The sequence below is a fragment of the Simochromis diagramma genome, unplaced genomic scaffold, assembly GCF_900408965.1.
Source record: "Simochromis diagramma unplaced genomic scaffold, fSimDia1.1 OVJJ01000781.1, whole genome shotgun sequence".
In the NCBI taxonomy this organism is placed as follows: Eukaryota; Metazoa; Chordata; class Actinopteri; order Cichliformes; family Cichlidae; genus Simochromis; species Simochromis diagramma.
Genome location: NW_024386832.1, coordinates 1,220,877 through 1,244,043, shown reverse-complemented (window position 1 = coordinate 1,244,043; position 23,167 = coordinate 1,220,877). Strand labels below are relative to the sequence as shown.

The following is a 23,167-nucleotide window of genomic DNA, read 5'->3' as shown; positions in this document are numbered from 1 at the left end:
TCATCTGCTAATGTGTGTGTCTGTGTGTGTCTGTGTGTGTATGATGAAAGGAACACTGGGCATCTGCGGTGGGAGTGGCCGTTGGGCGGACAGAGGGTGATGTGATCAACCCAAAAGGGAGGGGCAATTTATTACTGTAATTAAGGAGCAGTGAGATTAGAGAGGCTGGGTTTGAACATGCATATTTATATATACATATAATACATGTCTTCATTTGAAAAAAAAAAAGATAACATGAGATGAGCAAAAACAAAAGGTCTAAAGATGGCAACCAAATAAAACATGAACTAAATCGGTTCCCTCTGCTTATTTTCTCCCTCCCTCCCTCCTATGCCCTCTCACTCCCTCTCTCACTGTCTCTTGCTCAGTCTGTGTGTTTGATATTAATGGGACGTCCCTTGTTTGTAAATGTGCCAAGTTGTGTGCACCACTGCAGGCTGTCTATTATAGCAGGCCTCTGGGGCAGCTATTCCATATGGCGTCACATATGGTACTCAGCAGCATCAATTAATGTTGTTATAATACTGATTTTTATGAGCCGGGGTTTAAATCCTTTCCTATTTTTTCCCCTAACCCACGCTCCCCTTGTGTTCTCTTCCTAGCATCGCTGTTTCTTTCATTTGTCAAACTGCTTCTCTGCCATACCTCAAACCTTTGACAATCTGACTTCTGAAGACTATCGAGAATACGAAAAGTTTTCTATGCCAAATAAGCTCCTACCAGCTCCGCTGAATGCTGCTCAAAGACCTTGAACACGTCTTTGTTCCTTCTGTGCTGCAGAACTAAACTATTGCCAATGTGTCAGTATCGTCTTTGAAGCTCAGAATTCGACCAGTAATAACACGGAAAACATGAAAGCTACAAAAACAAGAATTAGACAGGAATTACAGTGTGAAAACCAACTTACATTTGCATCTGTAACCAGACAACGCATTTACAGGAAATAATGTAGTTTTGGTCACATTAAACTAGCATCAGGGACTATTAATGTGTTAAATTAGGTCTGTATTTATGCACAAAGCGATAGGCAGATGAATGTAAGAGCAGAATCTGAGGGGCCCTTTTGTTTCCTGGTGCCTTTGGTGGCGGATCTGACAGGAAGGGAACAAGAGCGTAGCAAAAAGCCTCGCTTAAAAAGCTCCCAGCCACACCAGCCTTGTCAGCGACGCCACAATTAGAGGCTAGATCACTGGCGCTTCCCAGCCAGAAACATCTCACTACCACTCCTCAATGGAGCTCTTTCGTTTGAGGAACACACTCAAAGCAGGATTTTAAAACGGTTCGGATGGCTAATCACTCTCAGGATGAAAGGCCCTGGCGTGTTCGTTTGTCTCAGCATGGGGAGCTTCCCTTGCCGTTTCTCTGTCTCTGATTCTGATTGTTTTTGTTCATTTCTTTTGCAGCAGGCAGGCGAGGCAGGCGAGCTGGCAGGCAGCGCTGTTTGAAGGTGCAGTCAGACCCAAGTGCAGGCCTGATGCTTTGTAGTGATATTTCCAGCAGCACAATCTCATTACTTTTTGACGTGGCAGATGCATGCAGGGGCGGATTGTCATTTCACGCTGTCAAAAGTTCCATGAGGAAACGGAGACAGGAATGGAACTTCAATGACCTGCATGCCTTTGGCTCATCAAGACTGAATATATTAAACCAAATAAGACAGATGAAGCCCCATGAACCAGATACTTAAAGATGCTTTGTAAACTTAATGTCCACTCCCAGGAGTCTTGAGGGAATCGCTTTTCCTGATCTATATCTTTGTAATCAGAACTGTTTCAAAGCCTCGCAAAACCTGTTACTGTGCATTTGAGGAAGCCTAATTAAATACTGTGTACAGAACTGCACAAACACTCAGCTACATATGTATATGTGCCGCCTAAGACAAACAGTGCTTTGTGTCTTAAAAGGAAAACTCCTGAGGGCTGCATTCCACACCTCGCAGAAAAGTTTTCACATGGGACAATCACTGGCATCTCCCCTTTAAAAAGAAACGGAGGATGTCCCTTGGAGTTGATTTCACACGGACTTCTTTCAGAACAGAAGGAAAACTCGCGCTGTTCAAGAAGCTGCCAGGCGCTGATTGAAGCGCCTGGTTACCATGCAGACCTCGGCCTGTTGCTGGGGTGACTGTCCCAAAGTGCTTTCCTGGGTAATTTTCGAGGTCACTGGTTTGAGCACGCCTATGTGGTGCAGATGGGCCCACCCACATTCAAGACCCAGCAGGAGCTCTTTCATTAGGCCCAGTGAATGGCCTCATTCATCCCCTTCACCTCAATTGGTCACGCTGCATCTCTCCAGAGGGCCCAGGACAAACTTTTCTCTCATTCCACTTGCTGATCTTCCACGCACCACCCACCTTAGTCATGCTTCACTTTTGTTCAGGAGCATGTGGTGGCAGGCCTCATCTTTGGCCTCAAACTACCTTAGATGGAGTGAAGGTGGTATATAACTGACATTACTAAGTTTATCCTACAGAATGGCTCAGAAAAGCCCAGACGGATGCTACCGATAGAGATTACTGTGGATCAGAGACATTTTTAAGGTGCAGGTCTTTGTACAGATCTTCATGACTTATCCCGGAACCATGTTCCTTTAATTTAATTCTTTCTCAGTGCTGAAACAAATGCTGCAGCAGGCTCAATTTATCTCTAACTTGCTGCCCTTTCCACTGAATGCAGCTGCAGTGCTTAGCCATAGTAGAGGGTCCTCTATGCCCTGTCTCTTTTTGACCATCAAGTGAGTCTCAGGTCTAGCCTAGCGAGAAGTGACTAATTGTCTTGAGTTGTTAGTGTGCCTGGAATGAGATACACTTCACTTGGTGACAGGATGCACAATAATTTGGTTTCTCCCTTCCTCCCCTCCCTCTCTTTCTCCTTCTTGCAGCAGATTTAGCCCCCCCTGCTTCTCAAGCTACTGAGCTGTAAAATTGAATGGACAGCAGGCAGTATACAGAATGAGACCTGGCATCATGGACGCACTAACCTTGAGGAGGGCCACTGCTGCATGCTGCACCTAAAGAGATGGAGACAGAGCGTCAGCCATGTTGGACTGAGAAAGGTTAAAATGAGGAGGGAGGAAAGGCCAAATGCAGAGAGAAAGGTGGACCTGTGCTAAAGCAACAACACAACAGCTTAGCAAAGCAGGTCTTCATCGGCATGAGGATGGATATACACTCAGAAAGACACCAGTGACTCAACCACAGAAAGACACACATTTTATGAAAACAGTTCATCTTCAAAAGCGCGTTCCCCAGCAGTTTTAACAAAAACTCGTCTTGGTAATGAAATCAACTTGTAGCTACTCTTGGAACAAATCTGAGCAATCAATTAATATGAATCACAAATTCACTGGCTGTGGCTTAGATGTGAACAAATGGAGCCCCAGTCCCTTACAGATGATATTAGTGCTCTGAGCTGCTCTCTCCACGAGAGATTAAGCAGGTTTGTACTCTCCCTGGCGGGCAGCACTCCCCCCTCCAGGGTGCTGCACTATCATTTGCAGGAAAATTACTTCAGTAATGAAGAATCCAGGCCCATAAATCCTCATGGCCTCACCTTCCTTCGCCGCCCAAGTCTTGCTGAACAGCTAGTAAAAATTCCCTTTAAAAAATTCATAGTGCAATTTTGCTCAAATCCCTCCCAGCAAGCACAATTATGGAACTTTCATCTCAATTGATTTATGTCCTGGGCGAAGGGGGGGGGGTAGAACTCGGTGTAGGCTGGGGAAGAGGGTCTGGTTGGAGGGTGGGGAAGTGGTAAATCACTGTTTTTAAAAGGGAAGGTGTACGGCCTTTTGTCAATTTCAGTGCATGCGTGCTGTGCAGGTGACAGAGAAGCGTATGAATAAGGGGAGGAGGAAGAGGGAAGAGAACATCTGACGGGTCTGAACGCAGAAGTGAAATGGCAAAAAGGAGGGGGCTGCGGCTGGGAGTGGGGGCGGTTAGTGAGATGGGGGCGAAAGGAGCGGTATTCCACTTGATTAATAACACTAATCAAATTATACAGTGTTCCACTGTGCCCTGAAATCTGGGGCCATAATGTCCTCTAATGGTGAGGTTCATGGAGCTAAACTTCAGAGGGAAAACACAGCGCTGACTGCTGCATGCCTTAATGAAGGCAGTAAAACATCCATTTCCAGAAGCCATGAAATGAAAGGCAAGATTGTAGATGTGCACCCAGTGGCTCCCCCACTGCAAAAAAAGAGAAGGCTGTTAACACAAAAGACGGTGCTGGGGCGAGTGAGACAGACAGACAGCAAGAAAGAAGGAGAGCTGCAAGGCCTTAAAAAGAGAAATGACAAGATAATCATATAAATGAAGACATTTAAAGGGCAAGAGCACCAAGAGTAAGCGGGTATATATAAAGTAAAGGGATGATGAAGTGAGGATAAAAAGACAGATTGGTAGATACTCTTTGTGCGTTCTCTTCTGGCATGAAGACAATCATCTGGGTCTGCTGATTATGGATGAGCCAGGCTGCTTTACTATGTCTGTTATACTTAGTGCTGCTGACAGCGACCACAATTCATCACTATTTAGTTGCTGATGCACCTAACCACAGCATCCTCCCTCTCATCTATCTCACTACTACTCCATTAGAGAATTCCTCCGTCCACCCAGGCATGTATTGTGTTGATCCACCTATCCATCTGAATGTCCAGTCGTCCATCCATCCATGGGTACATTTGTCTACTCATTCAACCTGCCATTCATCTGTATGTCCATTCATGCTTTCTTTCATTCATTCATCCCTCCACCCATTATCCATCCATCCATCTATCCATTCATCTTCTGTCATTTGTCTGCTGACGATCCAGTCATCTGTCAATCCATCCAGTCTGGGTCAATAGAACGAGCTCAGCGTCAGTTAGTTGCTCCAGACAAAAGTCGACTTCTCATTTCTTGGCGTTATGCAGCACTAAGACAGCAGATCTCCGCTGGCAGTTCCACACTTGTATATCTGACATTAATATCTAAGCAACATGCAGAAATCACTAGGCACTGTGTGGGTGTGAAGTCCAGCAGAAAATTCCTGCTGCATTATAACAAAGTGAAACTCAAACACACTTAGATTTATACAAAACCATTATGTTTTGCATTTAATCTACTAAATTGCGCATGCTACCAACAATCAAATCAGGCTTTGCATCTTGAGTAAAGTAAACACTGCTCGTTGTCCTTGGGGCAAAAAAATCATCTGGAGAGCAAGGGGGGAAAAAAACAACAAAGATGAGAAAACACAGATTGCTATTGTTATTATTATCATAATTACAGCTGTGCTTATCATGCGAGCAGCCTCAATCAGGATGAAATACAGTTTCATTTGATGAAGCTTCCTGTTTTGACTGGCTTGAGTTTGGGAGCCACACACTTGGCTGGCATGCCAAAAACTCAATCAGGCGCAATTACATAGCCATCAGATAGAAATGTAATTGATTTGAAGGCTGACATGAGATATAACTACATTACAGTGGAGGCACAGTGGGGAGGATCCTTGGGGACAGGGCCTACGGGGAGCTCATTACCACCAAGCTTTGAATTATTGAGTGCTAAGGCAGTGACATTGAGGAATAGAGGCGGGCGATTGGCTGTAACAGCTCGACAAGTGTTTATCTCAACTTAGAGCAACCTAAGTTGTCAGTCCATGTAAGAATATTGCAAAGGAAGAAGTTGCAATGGTTTGGAGTTAATGAGAGCATATCACGTGACGTCTGCTATTTCCATTCTGAGTATTTGTAACGAGTACAAGAAAAGGCACAAATACACTGTAAAGTCATGTTTGGGCGTCACTTCTATACTAGTAACATGTGTTGGGTCACATATTTGGTGCTTTACGCACTTTTTATTTTGTGGAAACACTGCATATCATTTTCAATGTTGGCTTAGGATGTTACCTTTTAAAATTTACATTCACTTATGCTACAGCAGATTTTTCTCATTTGGTTTCTGTTTCTGTTAATGTGGTTGTTTGTGAGCTTGCTATGTTCAGTTCCCCATTCGCCCTGCAGGTGGTATTTATCCTTCAAGCTCAGGTCCTCTGTCAGAGGCCTGGGAGGTGCAGTATCTTTGCTGGTCCTAGAACTGCACCTCTGGACAGAGATCTAGGATATAATTCCTGGATCTGCTGGAGCCACTCGCCCAGTTTGGGGGTCACCTGCCCGAATGCTCCGATTACCACTGGGACCACTGTTGCCTTCACCCTCCACATCTTTTTGAGCTTCTTGTGTTCCTTCTTCCTGATCACTCTGTATAGCTGCATCTATCACTACTTTTCCTCTGCTTGTCCACCACTACTATGTTCAGTTATTTAGCCATTACCAGTTTGTCTGTCTGTATCTAGAAGAGCTACAGGATTACAGCTTGACTATATGATGATGATAAAAATCCAGGTATATCTTACACACGCGCACACACCTGTATTTTTATTATTTCATCAGAAACCATTTAACCTGCCTTTCTCTTAATGTCACAGACACAAAGAGCTTAAATTAGGTGGAAATCTCCCTTGAGTCAGAAGAGTTGAAGTGGCCCATCTGCCTGACCCTTACCACTAGCCTACGGGTCGTTTCCCATAAGCGCTGAGCGATGAGTGCTGAGAGGATAAAGATATAAGTCACTGTGGAGGGACTCCTTCATCCCCAGGAAGTGGTGACTGCCTACCTCTGGGAGAGTTATGCCCTCTAGGCTACTACCACTGATCTTCCTGTGTCTATCTTATTCTTTCTATCACTCCTCTCTCTCTTCTCACACAGCTCTCCTGTGAGCTTTCTCACAAAAATGAGAACTCAATTAATTCAGGCGAAATGAGGACGAGGGAGGAGGAGGTAGAGGCCTGGGTAGCCCAGAGCGACATTGAATAAGAGAGAGGAAAGCCTAACAGAGCCGTTTGCCGATCTGCGGCCTGGAAACAGCAAACTGAGCATGGGGTGACTGTGCATGTGCGTTAAGTCTTCAGCTGAGTTAATCCTGCGTGCACTTTAAATATGGCTGATGAGCAAATGCTCCTCATTGCTGAGGGAGATGTTGGGTAAATAGACAAGTCACAGGAAGCCAGAGACTGGAAAAAGAGCGCAGCCTGAAAGAGCCGAGGACAGAGGCGACATGATTAAAAGCCTGCTGACATTCGGTGCCCAACAAGTTGTCTGTTATATGAATGCGATGTTAACTTTAATAACGTTGGTAGCAAACACTGTAAACGTGCAGTGCTAAATAGTTGCACTAGATGTTTCAGAAACCTCCAGTCTGTGAAGACTAGGTGAATGGGCTGCATCTATGTCACGTAATGAAGATGTCATGTGACCTATGACCTTGGGATCGAGGGCCTACTGTCAGTGTCACAGATGCAAAGTGCAGCCTTAAAGACATCAATCTTGCATGAGCTTGGTCAACCTGCTTAATGTTACATTAGGGTGCCACGAGCAACCACACAGCTCAGATAATTTTCTCGTAGCCTTGCAGAAAAACTGGCAGGAAAACCAGCTCTTAGTCTGGGCTAAGGTTTGAGGTCCCCAGTGGATACACATAAGAACAGGACACACACAGACACACAGACTGGAACTATATAGAGTTATAAAATACACAATATGAGGAGACAGTACACTACATATGCTAAAAAATAAACCAACGCTTGAGTCGCTTTTCTTTTAGTCTAGACTCTTACTTGAAGCACACAACAAAAAACAAAAAGCAAAACAAATAAAAAACAAATGACCCATTTTTACAAAAGTTATGTTCAGTGCAACAGCGTCATAAAAGTAACCGCTTCCCTGTGACACAGTGTAAATCTCACAGTATTCAGGGATACTTTTATGTTCCATTTTGACTGCAGTACATATATTACAACATTTTATCAGTCCCAGCTCCAGGACAAGGCTAGTAAAACGCGCGAGTCAGACAGTTCCAAATTTTCATACGATAAATACCTTACTAGCGAGAAGCCAGGATGGGCTGTGGCATTTGGTGTTTCCAAGAAAATCAGTATGCCACTAGTACTCGGAGTGATTGAACAGGCTGTAAACAGAAGCAGCAGACTTGCTCGACGCTTTCTGGGAGATACTAATATAGCACTACTTCCAGGAGCTGAACTGTAGGATAGAGGAGGGGTTTTGAAGTTCATGAACTGAGCAGGGAGTGCGAGAGCTCTTAAAATTACCATGTCCCTGTGCATGACCCACTGTCTGCATTTAAGTTCAGAGTAAAAGCACAAGACTGCTGAGCAAAGTACGTCAAGTAAGTCATAAGACACCCTTGGTCAATGGCTGATAGTGTTCCTCGCATTAGCCCAAATTAAAATTAGATCTATCTTTAACAATCTAATAAAAAAATGCCATATGATGACACTTTGCCTCATTTATACTTTCCATCTTCTTCTCCCCCCATACCCTCGAGGAGAATTCATTCTCATTTGCTCATGGTGATTGTGAAAGGACTTTCTTTCTTTTCTTTTTACTCAAGTAGCATGTCAGTATTGTTGCTGTGTGAAAAATTAATCACAGTCAGAGATAATTTTTTCCAGATCTATGTCCAATCAAGACATTTAAGACTTCAGCTGGTCTCGTTGATATTATAGGTCAAATTAGAGACAATAGGAGCATTAAGTACACAATTTAGGACTTTAGCTGAAGGGATGTGTTTGTGTCTTTACCAACATCAGCTGACGTTGATACTTTATTGAGCCTAAGGTTATTACACTAATAGCTGCACTAATATAAAAAGAAGGTCAGGTTCTTCCATGGCCTGAGTTTAAAGCTTGTTTCTAATGAAGAGAAGTATGGAGCATTTTAGCACTAGGCAAACAACTCAACATGTGTATTATTTCGCCAAAAATATATCCTGTTTCTTCCCAAGCTCTCGCAGCAAGGCGAACACAGTTCAGATGCATTTTAAAATCTTTAAAATGTCATCTGTTTGATGACTAATTAATTTTTAATTTAAGACGGCGTTTTCACAGAAATGTAACAGGAAGGAGGCCGAGCAGGCAGTGAGAGTTTAAGCTCTGCAGCTATAGCAGTTTCGTTGGTGGTGAGCCGTTGTGAAAATGTGAGAAAAACCACAACCTATGTGCCTATTGTGCAAAGATGTGAAACCACAAGGGTGCCATGAGTTGCTAAAAGAGCAGCTTATCTATATATGGGGTTAAGCCACAGCTCCACACAAACTGAAAGTTAGTTCTGTGAAATACACGTTTAGTTTTCAAGCCTCGGACAGCAGAAAAAACTTGATCTGTGAGGAGAAACGTGAAAAAAAGCCAGACTGGTAACCACACAGCAGCAGGTTACTAAACGATCTATTAAAGACTTTCCTAAAAGTCAAAAATAAAGGGTACCGTTTGGAATAAAGTTGCTTAACCCTCAAAAAGAGTCACAAAGACTTTGTGGAGAAGCTCTGATGCTGCTATGGAGGCACTTGATGTCATAACAACCTGAAGAGATACTTCCTCTCGAAAAAACGAAGCGGCATAACAGACGAGTAGGCCGTGTGTCTGACAATGAAGCTTTTAGCCCTATTCTGTGAACGCAGCGCTCCATCCCCAGACACATGCACTACTTCTCCTCTGACCTGAACACCAAACCTGGACAAGAAACACTACGCAACAATTTGGTTTTGTTTGTCCCCCCGGGGCCTTCCTGGCTCTCGGAAATCTTACCCTGGCATTCGCCATAATCCCCGGAGAATGAAACCAAGGCCCAGCAGCACAGACAAAGCACCAGGTGATTGTATATCTGTGACAGACCACCGTAGTAGCCTCTAAAAGTGGCCCCCGTGACACCAATAATTTGACGTCCCTTCTCCTGTTCCACGCTTGGCCTCAAGGGGTTGCCCCGTATCGACTTACATCTAGCCAGCTACCTTTGAATAACAAGAGCTGCATCAGCTTTAACTGACTCAATTGAGAAGAACTGCACACAGTTAATCTGGCTTTTGGCTGGTGCTGGCAGAGTAGATGACATTGGTGTCTGGAGCTGGAGAGTATCAGTTGACCTAGACTAATTATTCATAAGGCCTTGTGATGGCTGCCGCAGTCAGTTCAGACAGGAGCGGCTGAAAGGAAAGCATATACCAATCTGTCTAAGACAGAGCTCAAACAGCTGGGGACCTACAAGAAGCTATGAATGAAAATCTGAAACCTAGAAAGCAAAACGATGTCATCAAGAGCAGTCAGCACTCTCTGAGTGATCTTGTGTAGCAGCCGTACAAGATTGTATATGATGAAGTGAAGAATATGACTTAGCAGGGTCACTCATGCACGGCTAATAGGAGAATGATGAATTGCCTTGAATAATAGCACACTCCATATCCTCACAACCAAGAGCAGACATTACCTTGAAATTTGTAATAACAGTAATTGTGATTTCAACCAATAGTCCTCCAATACAGTAATAAATACACGCTGTGTTGCCCGTGACGAGTCTACTAAAAAGCATCTGCTGGCAAAGCCTGAATTTCACTCTTGCACAGAAGGCATTTAAAATGTCCAGATGTCGGTGAAAATTTTCTGGAAACACTAAATCTTTGACTGAAGCATAAACTTAATGATTAGAAAGCTCGCAAGGAAAGGAAAGCGAACGCGGTTCAGCTTCGAGCTCAGGCGAGCTGCTTTCTCACCTCTATTTACAATCAAAAATGAACCGCAGCAATGTGTACCCACAAGCACACATACAAAAGGGGCACTTATGTGCAAGCACAATAGCGTGGCAATTAGCGGCTAGAGAGGAGAAATGCTGGATCGGTTACAGTTGTTGAATGTTAATTACAGCATTTTACGGCATTGAGGAGATAACGAGTTAGCGCCTGGTGACAGCAGCGACATGTCCTTTAACGAGAGCCGTGGAAATTTATGAAACTTGAGATCAGGGACAATGAGGCGTTACTGGCTTGTCAGGCGCTCTTCTGCTCACCCTCCCTTTGTCCTAATGAAGGCAGACATTTGTTTCTTCCTCTTCTCTGCTTGCCCCTGCACCGTTAGCCTGAAATGATTATTGCTCATCTAGGGAAGGTAAAAATCAGCTGCTTGGGATTCTGTCCTTGTCAACTCTCCTCGCACAGCACCGCTGCTATTGTCTAATCAGTTTCTGTTATAGTCGTAAGGTTGGAGAAAAACAACCACAAAACGTGTGGACACGTGGCCAAAGATAAACATGGGGTCATATTAGAGATAATTCCTTCTCTGGCGCAGGAAACGTAGCTGCTAGTCAGACAATTGTGAGTGACCATTCATTCCAGTCTTTTTAAATAGCCGGGGATCAAGAGCTTGGTAAAATCCGTGAGGTTAATGTGGTCATGTTGTGAAGCCTGGTTTGGAATTTAGGTTAATGGAATCATTGATAGGGCTCAGCTCTAATGCCTGCGATGCTTAAGAGGATCCATACTTTATGATTTAGACAAATCCTGGGACATTCTTCAAAGTTTCCCCTGCTGACCTTGGCAAAACAGACAGAGGCACACACGGGAGTGTGAGGATTTCTTTGGGACTTTACAGCCGCTGCTAAGTAGAATCCCCCAGGCTTTATCAGTGCCTGAATGGAATATTACATCAGTTACACTGGGGCAAACATGGGCCCCAGAGGAAATATTAAGAGTAATAAACTTGTAAAGAGAGCCTGTTTTCCTCTCTTCCCTGTCAAATTACTCTAAAGAATTTGAACAAAAATGTACAGTAAAATGGGGAATTCTTGAAATTGTAGCTCATGTCTAGACTAGGACTTGGAAAAAAAAGCACTCCTCTGACTTCACAAGACTTAGCTGTGGTCATGTTATTTATATCATACACCAGAGTGACTCCACTTTAATGCAGCTGTATTTCTAATAAGGAATGCAATTATGATGCTAGTGAGAATGTTAATGTTGTGATTTAACTTCTAATCTCTTCAGTACTGCTGCTGGCCTGCTACCAACACTTGTGCTGGGAAAAATGGTCATTTAAGTGGGTTGTAGCCTGGAAGAAGAAGAGAGACTAACCTGCTGGTGAGAGCAAGGGGAGATCTTTTAAAACCAAAGAAGATGGTGTTCAGATGTCAATAAAAACAGGTGTTAACCAGCTTAGCTGAGATGTTAAGAGCTTGGATAATCCTAGCCTGGATCCAAGAGGGATCCTGCTCTGGAATACTAATGCTTAGGATGCACTGTTAAATCACACACGGTTGATTAGGGGATTGGATTGGGCCTGCTGCTACAGGACATCAAAGCTCAATTTGCATTTGCTAACAATTGCCAAGATTTGTAGAATAAGAACTGCACACATATAGTTAGAATTATGGGTCATCCAGGTTCACAATCAGCTACTGTGGCGTCAAAAGATTACGCTGAGGAGAGCAACGACACATTATGTTATGGATGTGTTGCACAAGATTCAGGATAGAAGTCTTTATTTTCCAGACTATAAAATAAACCACAGCAAAAAGTACGTTTCTGATTTGTTCCGACTTGCCTCATCCTCTTTGCTACTGAGAGCTCAAATAAAAATTAATATTAGTTCACATGGTGTTGTTTCTACAAGTTTAAGCCTCTGTCTATAAATAAATAAAAAACAACCCCAGCCAACTGCAGAGCTTTCATGCCAACAGCTACAGAAATGCAGCTCCAGTCCAATCAAAGTTACCCATAGGCCACTAAAGCAACAGCACGCCTGTGGGCACCACCCTCAGGCAAGCAAACTTAGGGGGCGGGCATGGGGGTGTGCAGGGGAGCTGTTCAGCTTTGCAGATCCTGTCGGTTAGATCTGACTAACTGTGGTATTAGTAGGAAAAATTTGGTTTTCTTGATTGCAGTGCTTTCCAGTGATAAAATGATGTGCTTGTTGGGTTGCATCCTGTGGAAACGGTGTCAAGCCCATAAACCTTGTTTTGGTGCAGATACATGAAAGAGCTACGCTCTTCCTTCCTCTCTGGCAGCCTCACGGTAGATTTCGATGAGCTTTGAGATGAAGAAACCAGCGAAATATCAGAGTTTTGTCGAGGTTCTGTGATTTGTCTATGATTTCGTTGCTTTGTCTGTTTGTCTGCATGTAAGCAGGATTACTTACAAAGTTATGGATGGATGCACATTAAATATTTTACCAGAGGAGGGGCTTAAAAATGTCCAGCTGCAGCTGTCCTGTTGGATCCGGGGACTCTATTCATCCTTGACGTAGGGGAAACTTTAAACCTTGGTGTAGATGTACAGCCTGGAACTGCTCCTGTTGTCTGCAGATTAGTAACTGTAGAAAAGATCCGACAGTGACAACCTCTGCCTCTTAGTTTGTTAGATGGTGAATCACAAGTGACTTTCTTGAGGTAGCTAATATATTAAAAAAATCATTTTTTTAGAAGCAAACTGAAAAGTTCTGCAAGATTTATAATTTCAAAGAAGTGCAGTTCTTAATACGAACCTACTGTAATAATGAAACGCTATAAGCACTCAAGAGCAATTTACGTCACTGAGGGGCAGATACATCAAAGTACTGCGCTGGTGAATGTGCTCATTTTCAGCTCAGAAATTATCTCAGTACAAACAGATAGCACCTAAAGGGAAGGAATCACCTAAAACACTAAAGAGAGAACATCTTCACAAGGAAGAATGAGCCCAAAGAAGAATAAGCAACAAACATGCTCTCCTCTTTTAAATATAATTCGAACGCAAGTAAACACACTAAGTCTTTCCCTCAAACCACCACCTTGTTTTTAAAATCCTTCATCAAGCTCCAGGATGAGACATCCATTTGGACAAACACCCCCCCCCCCAAAACAAAACAAACAAACAAACAAAAAAAACATGTGACGCTCATCTGTTTCACTTAATCTACTTTTAATGTGCCACCTGGTCTGCTACATACATTCATATACTCTTACATGCCACTCCATAATCAAATCAGCATTTGGTGTCAGGGTGGCTCGTGGTTCGGGCTGTTCTCATTTGTAAACACCACCTGCCAGTTCTCACTCCTCTTCACTTGCCGGGTGACATTAGCACAAGCGTGAAATGTGATTTTGCATTGAGCAAACCTCTGCACCGAGCACATCTGAGTGTGCCGACCTGGAAAGCAGGCAGAAATAATCTCCGGTCACCTAAGTCAGAGGGAGCTGTCATGCATTACACAGAACACAGACACTGGCAACTAATAATCAGCTGCTAGGTGCTGCTCTGAGTAACCTGGGATGGTTGACTGCTGTGGCCCCTCCGACAATTTGTCTCTTTTTCTTTTGCCACACAGTTTCCACAGTTACTTTGGCTGTTCCCTTTTTAATGCAGAATCAGGCCTTCGTTTTTACTGTGTGTTTGTTCACTTTTGGACTAAAATCTAAATGACGTCCTTATTTGATAAGCATTATATTGCATTTCATGCACGCCACCCTGCTGGCCACTCAGCCACAGAGTCATGATCATAATAAAGTCATAATCACTTAAACTGAGCTATTTATCTGAAATCTTAGTATCACACAACCCAGCGAGACCTGTGATGAGTTTTTATGCTGCATGACGACGCTTCACGCCTGCACGATCACGTATTCACTGACACAGTATTTAAACCACGATCAGAAACAGCACACATTTAGCACTTTTATGTCACGTACGCACAATGCACAGTAACACGGACGACAGATATATCACCTTTTAGCTGCTGGCATCGTGCCTTTTGATGAATGTCAACAAAGCAGTTAGCAGGGAGGAAATGAGAAAAAGAGAGAGACCAGAGGAGAGAAGAGGGGGGAAAGAACACACAATTATAAAAGCTTCATTTCTTCAGAGAACCATAAAGTCTCGTCCCAGAAGGGCAGCTGAGCACAAATCAATTTCTTTCAGTCGATTACAAGCACTGAGGTTCTAACCTTCATTTGTGAGTCTAATACTCCAACAGTTATGTAGAACACATACCAATTAAGCAATTCTGCGGAATAAGAGGGCCATGAACTGACGCGATTATGGAGGCCGGGCCCCTGGGGAGGTCGGGTTATCGGCTCAGGAGCAGGAAGGATGAGGGGAGCAGGAGCAGAGGATGGAGAGAAAAATGGTGAAGGAGGAGGAGAGACGGAAGCCGAGGAAAAAAGTCATTTATTAAGTCTAATACTCTGTGAAATGTTCCCATGGTAATAAGGCGGGGAGCTTGCGTTAATATCAGGGAGCCATGCAGAAAAGGTCACTCGATAACTGTACCGCCCACCGGGGTCGTGCTGACGGGAGCTGCTCAAACACATCTGATAATGCTCTCAGCGTCGTCACTCAGCGCCAGAGGTCGAGAGGATGGGAGCTTGGGGAAAGGTGCCATTTGTGGAAATTGCACTGATGTACCACTGAGCTCTGACACAATTCTCAGCGCGAGCCTCGGCTCTGTGCAGGCAGCCGCACCGTGACTGTACGGAATAAGCACGATGACACCAAGTCAAAGATTATGGGGGATAAATACAAGTCTCTGTGCCGTATTATGCTTTCCAATAAGTTTCTGATTTCGCAATCACTCACATCCACAATGGCATGAATATAAAGGAAAAGCAGCCGGCATCTTCTTTGCGATTTTCAATATGTGTTTGCACACAGGCTCATGAAAGGAAATGCATTAGAGGCACTCTCCATCTTTCTATTGTCACAAGCTAAATCTGATGCCATTTTCCTCTTGATTTAAAGAGGCTGAATGCATCTCTCCAGATATGTGGGGATCAACACATTGTCATTCACTGCTGAGATGCACCTTAACCACCGCCCTCGCTGCCAGAAGATTTATGGTAATTCCTGATAGCATGTGATAGGATGCAGCCCATAAACCCATGTGAGGTATGTGTTTCTATGGTAACCCTTCTCTCTATTCGCTAGCCCTATGCACCTTGGCGTTTTTACTTTTTTCCCTGCATTGTAGGCGCTGTCTATCTGAATGCCAGCGGTAGGAATGAGATGCAGATTTGTGGCAAAGCAAAGACACAGATGTTTCCTCATTGCCTTTTAATCTGCTATTCCCTCAGCGTCTGGCAAGAAACACTCCCCCTTTAGAATGGTAATTGGACGAGATGAATAATAAACAAAACGAAAACAGACCGATGTTTATGGGGAGCGTTTTAACACTTTGGAATGATCACACTTTATGGCTATTATTAGTGCAGAGACAAAAGCAAGTGCTGCATCTTGTGGGAATAATAAAGGACAGAGCTTTACTTGTCTAATCAGGAGACCTATCAGGGTCTGGCAGAGGACGCCAGCGCTGTACTCATTAAGGCAGAGCAGCTCACAGTTCATCACTACCTTTGTTTTTCTTACTCATTTCCTCCCTGTTCCCCAAAGTCATTTTACAGTAAAACACACCCGCCATCTACTCGAATGCAAAATTGCATTCATATGCTTTGAATTACAAAATTAATAGATCAATTTACATGTCGTCATCCACATTTTTGGCTTTCTAAGTATCTGCCATCCACATGTTTACCATTTGGTCAGTAAAATCACCTTGAACTCGCTAGATCGATTGCTTGCAAATTTAAGATAATGATTTCATTACGTGCTGTCTGGCCTGATGAGCGCCTTCTCTTCGTTTCCCATCCAGCCGAACATCAAGCAAGTGCTCTGTGTATTTGTTGACAGTGCTGAGATAAGTGTGGATATTTAGACAGCATGTGATATCAGAAAACCGGCTATTTGCATGAAAGACCTGTCCCTCTTTCTCCCCGGAGAGCTTTATAACAGGAGGATATTTCAAACGCTATCAAATGTGCCAAACATTTACTTTGATAACTCCATCCGATGGATCCCTGGATTTAATGGCAGCAATCTGAGAGTGCTGAGACACATGCCTGGAGCACAAACAATAATGGAATAGAAATGTGAGGAAGGGATGAATAAAATCTCTTTTAAACGTTCATAAATAATGCACCTCGTGGACCTAGAGAGTTGTTGCCTATTTAACAATGCATGCCTCTTCCTGGTTTCTGTGCAGGCAGAGATGCAAACACAGCGTGCATTGTGGGTCAACATGGAGGAAGACAGCCTAGCGCTCCCTCGACCCTCTAAACCTCGGCTTCCACACCCCCCTGTGGAGCGAGTGCTCCCCACGGCAAATTGTCAGCCGCGTGACGATGGCATCGACAACTGCATTTTCTCGTTGCGCCGAAAACCGTAATGACAAAAGGGAAATTTACAAAATGACCGAGTGCTTGCCAAAATGAGGGAGAAGATTTGAGAAAATGGGAGAAAAACAAAGTGCAGGACTAATTATCCAATTAATGTGCAATTAAGCCCGTGCAGCCTAATGGTCTGTGTTGGATTTGGTAATAGCTCTACCAGACTGAGGAGCCTATTAAACTAACTGTAGGCTGCTGTACAGAGCAGACAGATTCAAAACACTGTCTCAGCGAAGGGGCCCACTAGTCGGATGTTACAATTACAGCAGCTGTCGACATTATCACTTAATATAAAAAATGTATGTTGTACTGTGAGCTCAGGCATGCTGACTCTAAGTGTGCGGGGAACCAAAAATATATAAAAAATCAACCTCCGACACCCCCACCCCCGACACATAATTCAACAAAGCATTTCATTAAGATTTTCATTATCTGCCATAGCAGAGTTTGCTAATAAATGCTAATTATATTCAAGCTAATATTTAATCACACACAATTTCTCCAGTCAACTCAGTTTGAGGAAATACTAATTCTAATGAATGCGTTTACAGTGCATTTTATGAACTTCAGCACAGGCGAAATAAAGAGAGGAAATAGGGAATGATGTTCAAAAGTGCTTTTTCAACTATGAGCTTTATTAGCTTTGACTTATTTCCTACCCTAATGAGATCCTCTTGGAGGGATGTTTTCGTACAATTAATAATGCACACAGAATAATCAGAAGCATAAATATTTATCAGTCTGTGTGTCTGTCTAGTATAGGATGTGGTGAGTTCAGGCAAACCCATCGAAGCAATGTGCTGCAGCCTTATTATCGTTACACTGTAATCCACGCATCATCGAAATCAGGCGCACATCTGGAATTGTTGGATGATTTTTTTTCTCTCGTTCCGAATGAAAAATAAATAATCGAATATAAAGTAATGGTTTAATGGTTTTAAAGACAAATGCTGGTTCGCTATTCTAGAAGCAACATGCATACAGAAAGATTGACTGAACGCGACAATAGCACAGTAGTGTGAGCGCAATCACAGGCGCAGTCAGTTCATTTCAGTGAAAAATATGACGTTCTTCTTTTTAGTGCTACTAACCCAGATCGTGCGCTTGATTTAAACATTCTCCTCCTTTTTTTGCAACTCGAGAGAGAAACTCCCAAAAATCCACACACAGCAGAATCGCTGGTACATTCACTACATTCCCCATGTGTGAATGTAGTTATTTGCCACATGTTATCTTGATTTTCTGACCAAATGTCTCAACTCTCAAATTAAGTCTCAGAAGAATCGAAGTAATTACATGATTAAAACATCTTCGATTGTCCAATTTGGAAAATTACAAGCATCATCCAGTTCAGCCGGTGGGCTTCTGGGAAACGTTGCATTGCAACAATACTGTAGCTTATTTCATCCACCAGATGCAGCACTGAGTCATTTCAGGTCTGTTAATGAATATGTTTGTTTGCTTTGTTTAACTTGACATTTTCATGAATAATCAGCATTACAAGTCACTAAAAAGTTTCACTTTGATCTACAGGTGAAGAAAATGAAATATTTTCCCACCAGATAGCCATTTAAGACATGGCTCTATACCATGTTAGTCAGCAACTGTGTTACAACACATGTGGACAAATGCATTCATACACTGGGAGTATCTTAAAAATCCCAATGAAACGAGGGTAACATATAACAAGTATTAGTAGTTCTCAGTGCCACGCTAAAGAGCAGTTGATGAAGTTGTGTCTACCAAAAGAAAGAAAGAAAGAATTAATGGTTTTAATCAGTCTAATAGACTATATAAATGTGATCGGTATGATTGTGTAACAGTATTTGGATGTCTTGCTGTTTCACAACCGAAACTATTATCCCAGTCACGAGTTACAGATGCTAGCTATCAAACAGCCGAGTGATACCAGGCTGAACTCTCTTTTCATTGATCAACCAACATAAAGTGCAAGTATTGCTAGAACTCACACAACCTCAATAAAATTAAACAGACTGGTATAATGTGTAGCCAAGTTCAGTTAAGACTCATATAACTCATATAAACAGAACATTACTCAACATGTCAGAGCTGATTGTGAGCGTCCACCATGCTGCAGCTATTGTTCAAATACACTCAAAGCATTGCACAGTCATCTACCTCTTAGCCCACTTGTGAGTAACTTTTTCCTCTATGACCACGCAGGCTGAGCCATGATTCAGCCCCAAGTCTTCAGGTATCTGCTTCCTCAGCCTGCAGAGGCCAATGTCAACACAATGGAGCAGAGGTTGAAAGACAATCATGTTTGAGATGGGATTTAATTCCGGTTCAGAACCAGCGTAATGGAGTGTCTGTGTCTGGGTGAGCGATGGATTGTGAGGCAATGGTGTCCCTGGAGCCCGGGGCCCTCTGACTGCAGCCATCTGGAGTTGATCTCTATCTTGCTCACCTCAAAGCTCGACATAAAATGGCAGTCACTTCTCTCCCTTACTTCTTCTTTCTCTCTCTCTTAGTTCAAGGTATGTAAACAATCAGATACGCTCTGTCTGGCCATGATTCTCCAATTTCTTGTCTTATTGCCTCTAATCAGCCCTGCACCGGTTTAATTATCTGTAACTTGTGGTATTTGGCCCGCTTGGATTACACTCCCATATGTCAGCCTCCTGCAGCGTCCATTTTTCTTTAAGTTGCATTTAAACATGTCAAATATCAAAGAGAGGAAGTACTCTTTCATCTGAAATGTACTGCAAAAAAACATCTTGTAGCTTTCCAGGAGGCTGTGTTCACAGGCAGTGCTTTTGGTGCTCCCAGCAGCTATTTTCCATATAAATCTTATGAATCTCAGCGTTGACAGCGCTCAACGTCCTTGGAGCAAAAATGCCCACAGATTTTTGTTCTTCACTTGAAAATAACTCAACTTTTGGAAGATTGCGGCACTTGTCTGTTAATGACAATTCAAAACCAGTAAGAGGCGGGACTTACGATATCATCACTACAGGTAATTGAGAAAAATTTGGGGATGATAGTCTTTTGTAACCTAGCAACAATAAGCACTTCAGAAAAACACTCTGAAAATGAGGTCATGGGTGCTTTCAGCACTTTAATAGTTTGTGGACACAGAGCCTAAACAGAGTGAATGAACGGCACATTTAAACGCGCCAAAAGCAGGAAATGTTGAGGAAACAGAGGGAAAAGATCTTTGAGTTTTTTCAGATTGAAACCTTTCCTGAATGTTGTATTCTCCAAGGTGGAAAGGGAGCTGCTCAACATAACTATGTTCCGCTGGAGCACAACTAGACCAGTAAAGGCAACTGGATCATAAAATGCCATGCAATAGCTGGCAGCTTGCATCAGTTATCAGACTGTTTTAAATACCTCCCTCAATGTGAATCCAATTACTGGCAGCTTTTTGTTTGTTCACACATAAGCAGCGATGTTCAAGGCCTGTCTCTCTCTCTCTCTCTGATTTTAATCAATTCTCTGGGGAAGCCTGTGTGGGAGATACAGATCAGAACTTGCCATACGTCAGTGAAAGATGTACATGAGTGTATGTGTGTGTGTGTTAGATGCTTATGCACCTTCTAGTTGAAAATGTCTGAATAACTGGCTGATAAAAAACTGTTAAAGAAAGAGAAAGAATAAAGCTTTTTTCTAACACTTTTCATTCGAAATAAAAATCAGATTTCTCACCTCATTGCTTTCACTTTTGAATTCCTCAAAGGCTAAAGTTCCTGCTAGTTTCCACGGCAACTTAGAGTGATACTCTAAGATAAAGTTTTCTGCAAACATTAATGTTAAATAATTATGACAAATCATGTTGTCATCATAACTTCAACGCCCGTTTCTTGTACCTAGAGGGGTTAGCACGTTACCTGACTACACGGCAGATGTTCTAATATGTCGCAGCATTAGGGATGATCCACCTGCTCCATATGGGAACTTTGAAGCTACCAAGCCTGTCGATTATAGCTTTCTTCCCAGGAAACATTAGAGAAGGGCAGGATTGCAGTAAAATGAACAAAGCCAGAAGGTCAGGCTCTTTTATTTCTATTCCCTTTTAGAGAAAGCATTTGCAACAAATGAGAACTCTCCCCACCCCCTTTCATAAAGCACGTTCCTTTTTGTTGATGTTGTTCCAAGGGGCCATGTCAACCCCAGTGAATTCCAAAATGTTAAGATTTGCATTTCAATTTTGTAACCTCCCTCTCAGGGGTGATTAAGTCATCTGCCCCAAACCCGGCTCTAAATAACTTTAAGCACACAGCTATCTAAGGCCCTGCAACAATGTCACTGCGGTTTTCCCTCTCCATCATCATGCCCGCTGCTTTTTGTCGGCCTGTTTACAAGCTAAATAAATAGCTACACAAAACATCTGGAACCACAAAAAGAGACCTTAAGTGGGGCTCTTAAAAAGAAGCACCAGAGCAGATCCAGGCCTACTTTAACCCTTCCTATTCCACCCAAACCACTCAAAAGACGCGCACTTTGAATCTTTCTTAACGATTAACGCAAGTAAGACCGAGGCAGTCTGATAACTGTCTCGACAGAATGCTTTGCTCTTACTTGGAAATTACGCCAAGTTACGCAAATGTTTTTTAGATTAGGAAACATATATGTACACATTTTGAATTTGATGCCAGCGACATGTTTTCAAAAAGCTACACCATAGGTCTGCCGCCATCCTCTCGTGTCATCTCTTCTTTTCACAACAAGCGCTCATGAACTGAACAGACAAACTCAGTTACTCGGTGCAGGAGTTCAGCCACAGGCTGGGCCCCTTCCTGTGTTTGTATTTCATAACTTGCCAACTGTTTTTAGTGGGTGACAAGTCTGGAGTTTAGCTGTCAGACTATTACCACAGTTTCAGTTCATGCGTTGGCACTGACTTGCTGAAACAAACTTCCTAAAACTACTTTGCTGAAATATGATGATGACTTTACATTTCATTCTGTATTGTTGCATTGTTAAAACTGTATTGTTTGGATGATACAGGTACAATTTTGATTTCTGGATCTTGCCACATTGAGGGTGTCGTGGTCCCTGTGTGTGCCCAGCCGGCCCCGCGAGGCTACATGTGTTTATTGTTTTGCTGCTTTCTTCCTGTCGTCATTCTGCCTGGGCGGAGCTCACTGCGGGCTTCTGCTTTTGGCCCACACACCTGTCTCCAATTATGCTGCTGTTGTGTTTCTATGCCATTTAAGGCCGGGACTCAGATCCTCTCATTGCTGGATGATTGTGCGAGACATGTTAGACTCTAGCTTTCATAAACGTTTTTCTTCGTGAGTTTGTTTCCTCGTTGTAACTACCCTCTCCTGTGTACAGCTTCCCCGGACCTGTGACCTAATCTTGGGACGTGAGTGGGTTGGTGTGTGGAACCGTGAGGGAGTACGAGTGTGAGAGAGCCATTCCCTTTCCCGAACCTCCCCTTTGGACCCTTGAAACCCCGGATTCCCCCCACTTGTATATGCATCGCACCTGGTGTCTGTGTAAATAAGAATCTGTATTGAACTGTGAATCCCAGTCTGTGCCTGAGTCCACTCCATTGCCCGTGACAGAGGGTGTGGCTCTGAGCACGTGCACAGAGTACCACTGTGGAATTTTGTGTCGTTTGAAAGCTCTGCCATCTTTACATTGTTGAATACTGCTGATCCCGCTCTCTCTCTCTCTTTTTTTTTTAGAAATGTGTTACTAAAATCAAATAAAAAAACACACATTTTTCAAAAATTAACACATTTATCAGTTGACACACTCGCCCACTTTTAACACTGACTTATACCGCTGTTTTGTATTTATCAGCAGTAACTTAGGGTGGTTAAGTTCTTATTTCCAGGGTAAAAATGCCCGTAACAGCAGTTACAGCCATTACATGTACTGGCCGTTGATGCAGGGCATCGATTTGGTGACTTTTCAAAGTGCCACTGTGGTTCTGACCACATGCAGCTGGTGCGCTGAAACCTAATCTCGATGGCTTGTGTGAACTTAATGGTGCGTGGCCCATTCAGGCTCCTCATCTTGTAGGTCAAGTATGCTTTATGAGGTCACTGTCTGAAGATTCATCACCTACATTTCCAATGACAGCAGCCAATATTTTGTGCATCGAAATAATGCATCTCAG

The 23,167-nt window shown here is 43.1% G+C and overlaps 1 protein-coding gene across 10 annotated transcripts in view; it reads right to left on the bottom strand.

The window, feature by feature from the left end:
• The window catches only part of fbrsl1 (fibrosin-like 1), a 276,651-nt gene that overhangs the window by 96,953 nt on the left and 156,531 nt on the right, over nt 1–23,167 (bottom strand). For 9 of the 10 annotated variants that reach the window (XM_040028516.1, XM_040028511.1, XM_040028512.1 and 6 more), the window contains exon 5: nt 2,980–3,009. The exons of the other annotated variant lie outside the window; for it this stretch is intronic. In XM_040028516.1, the coding sequence (XP_039884450.1) occupies nt 2,980–3,009 (30 nt within the window). The remainder of the gene's footprint in view (nt 1–2,979; nt 3,010–23,167) is intronic. 10 annotated transcript variants of the gene reach the window in all.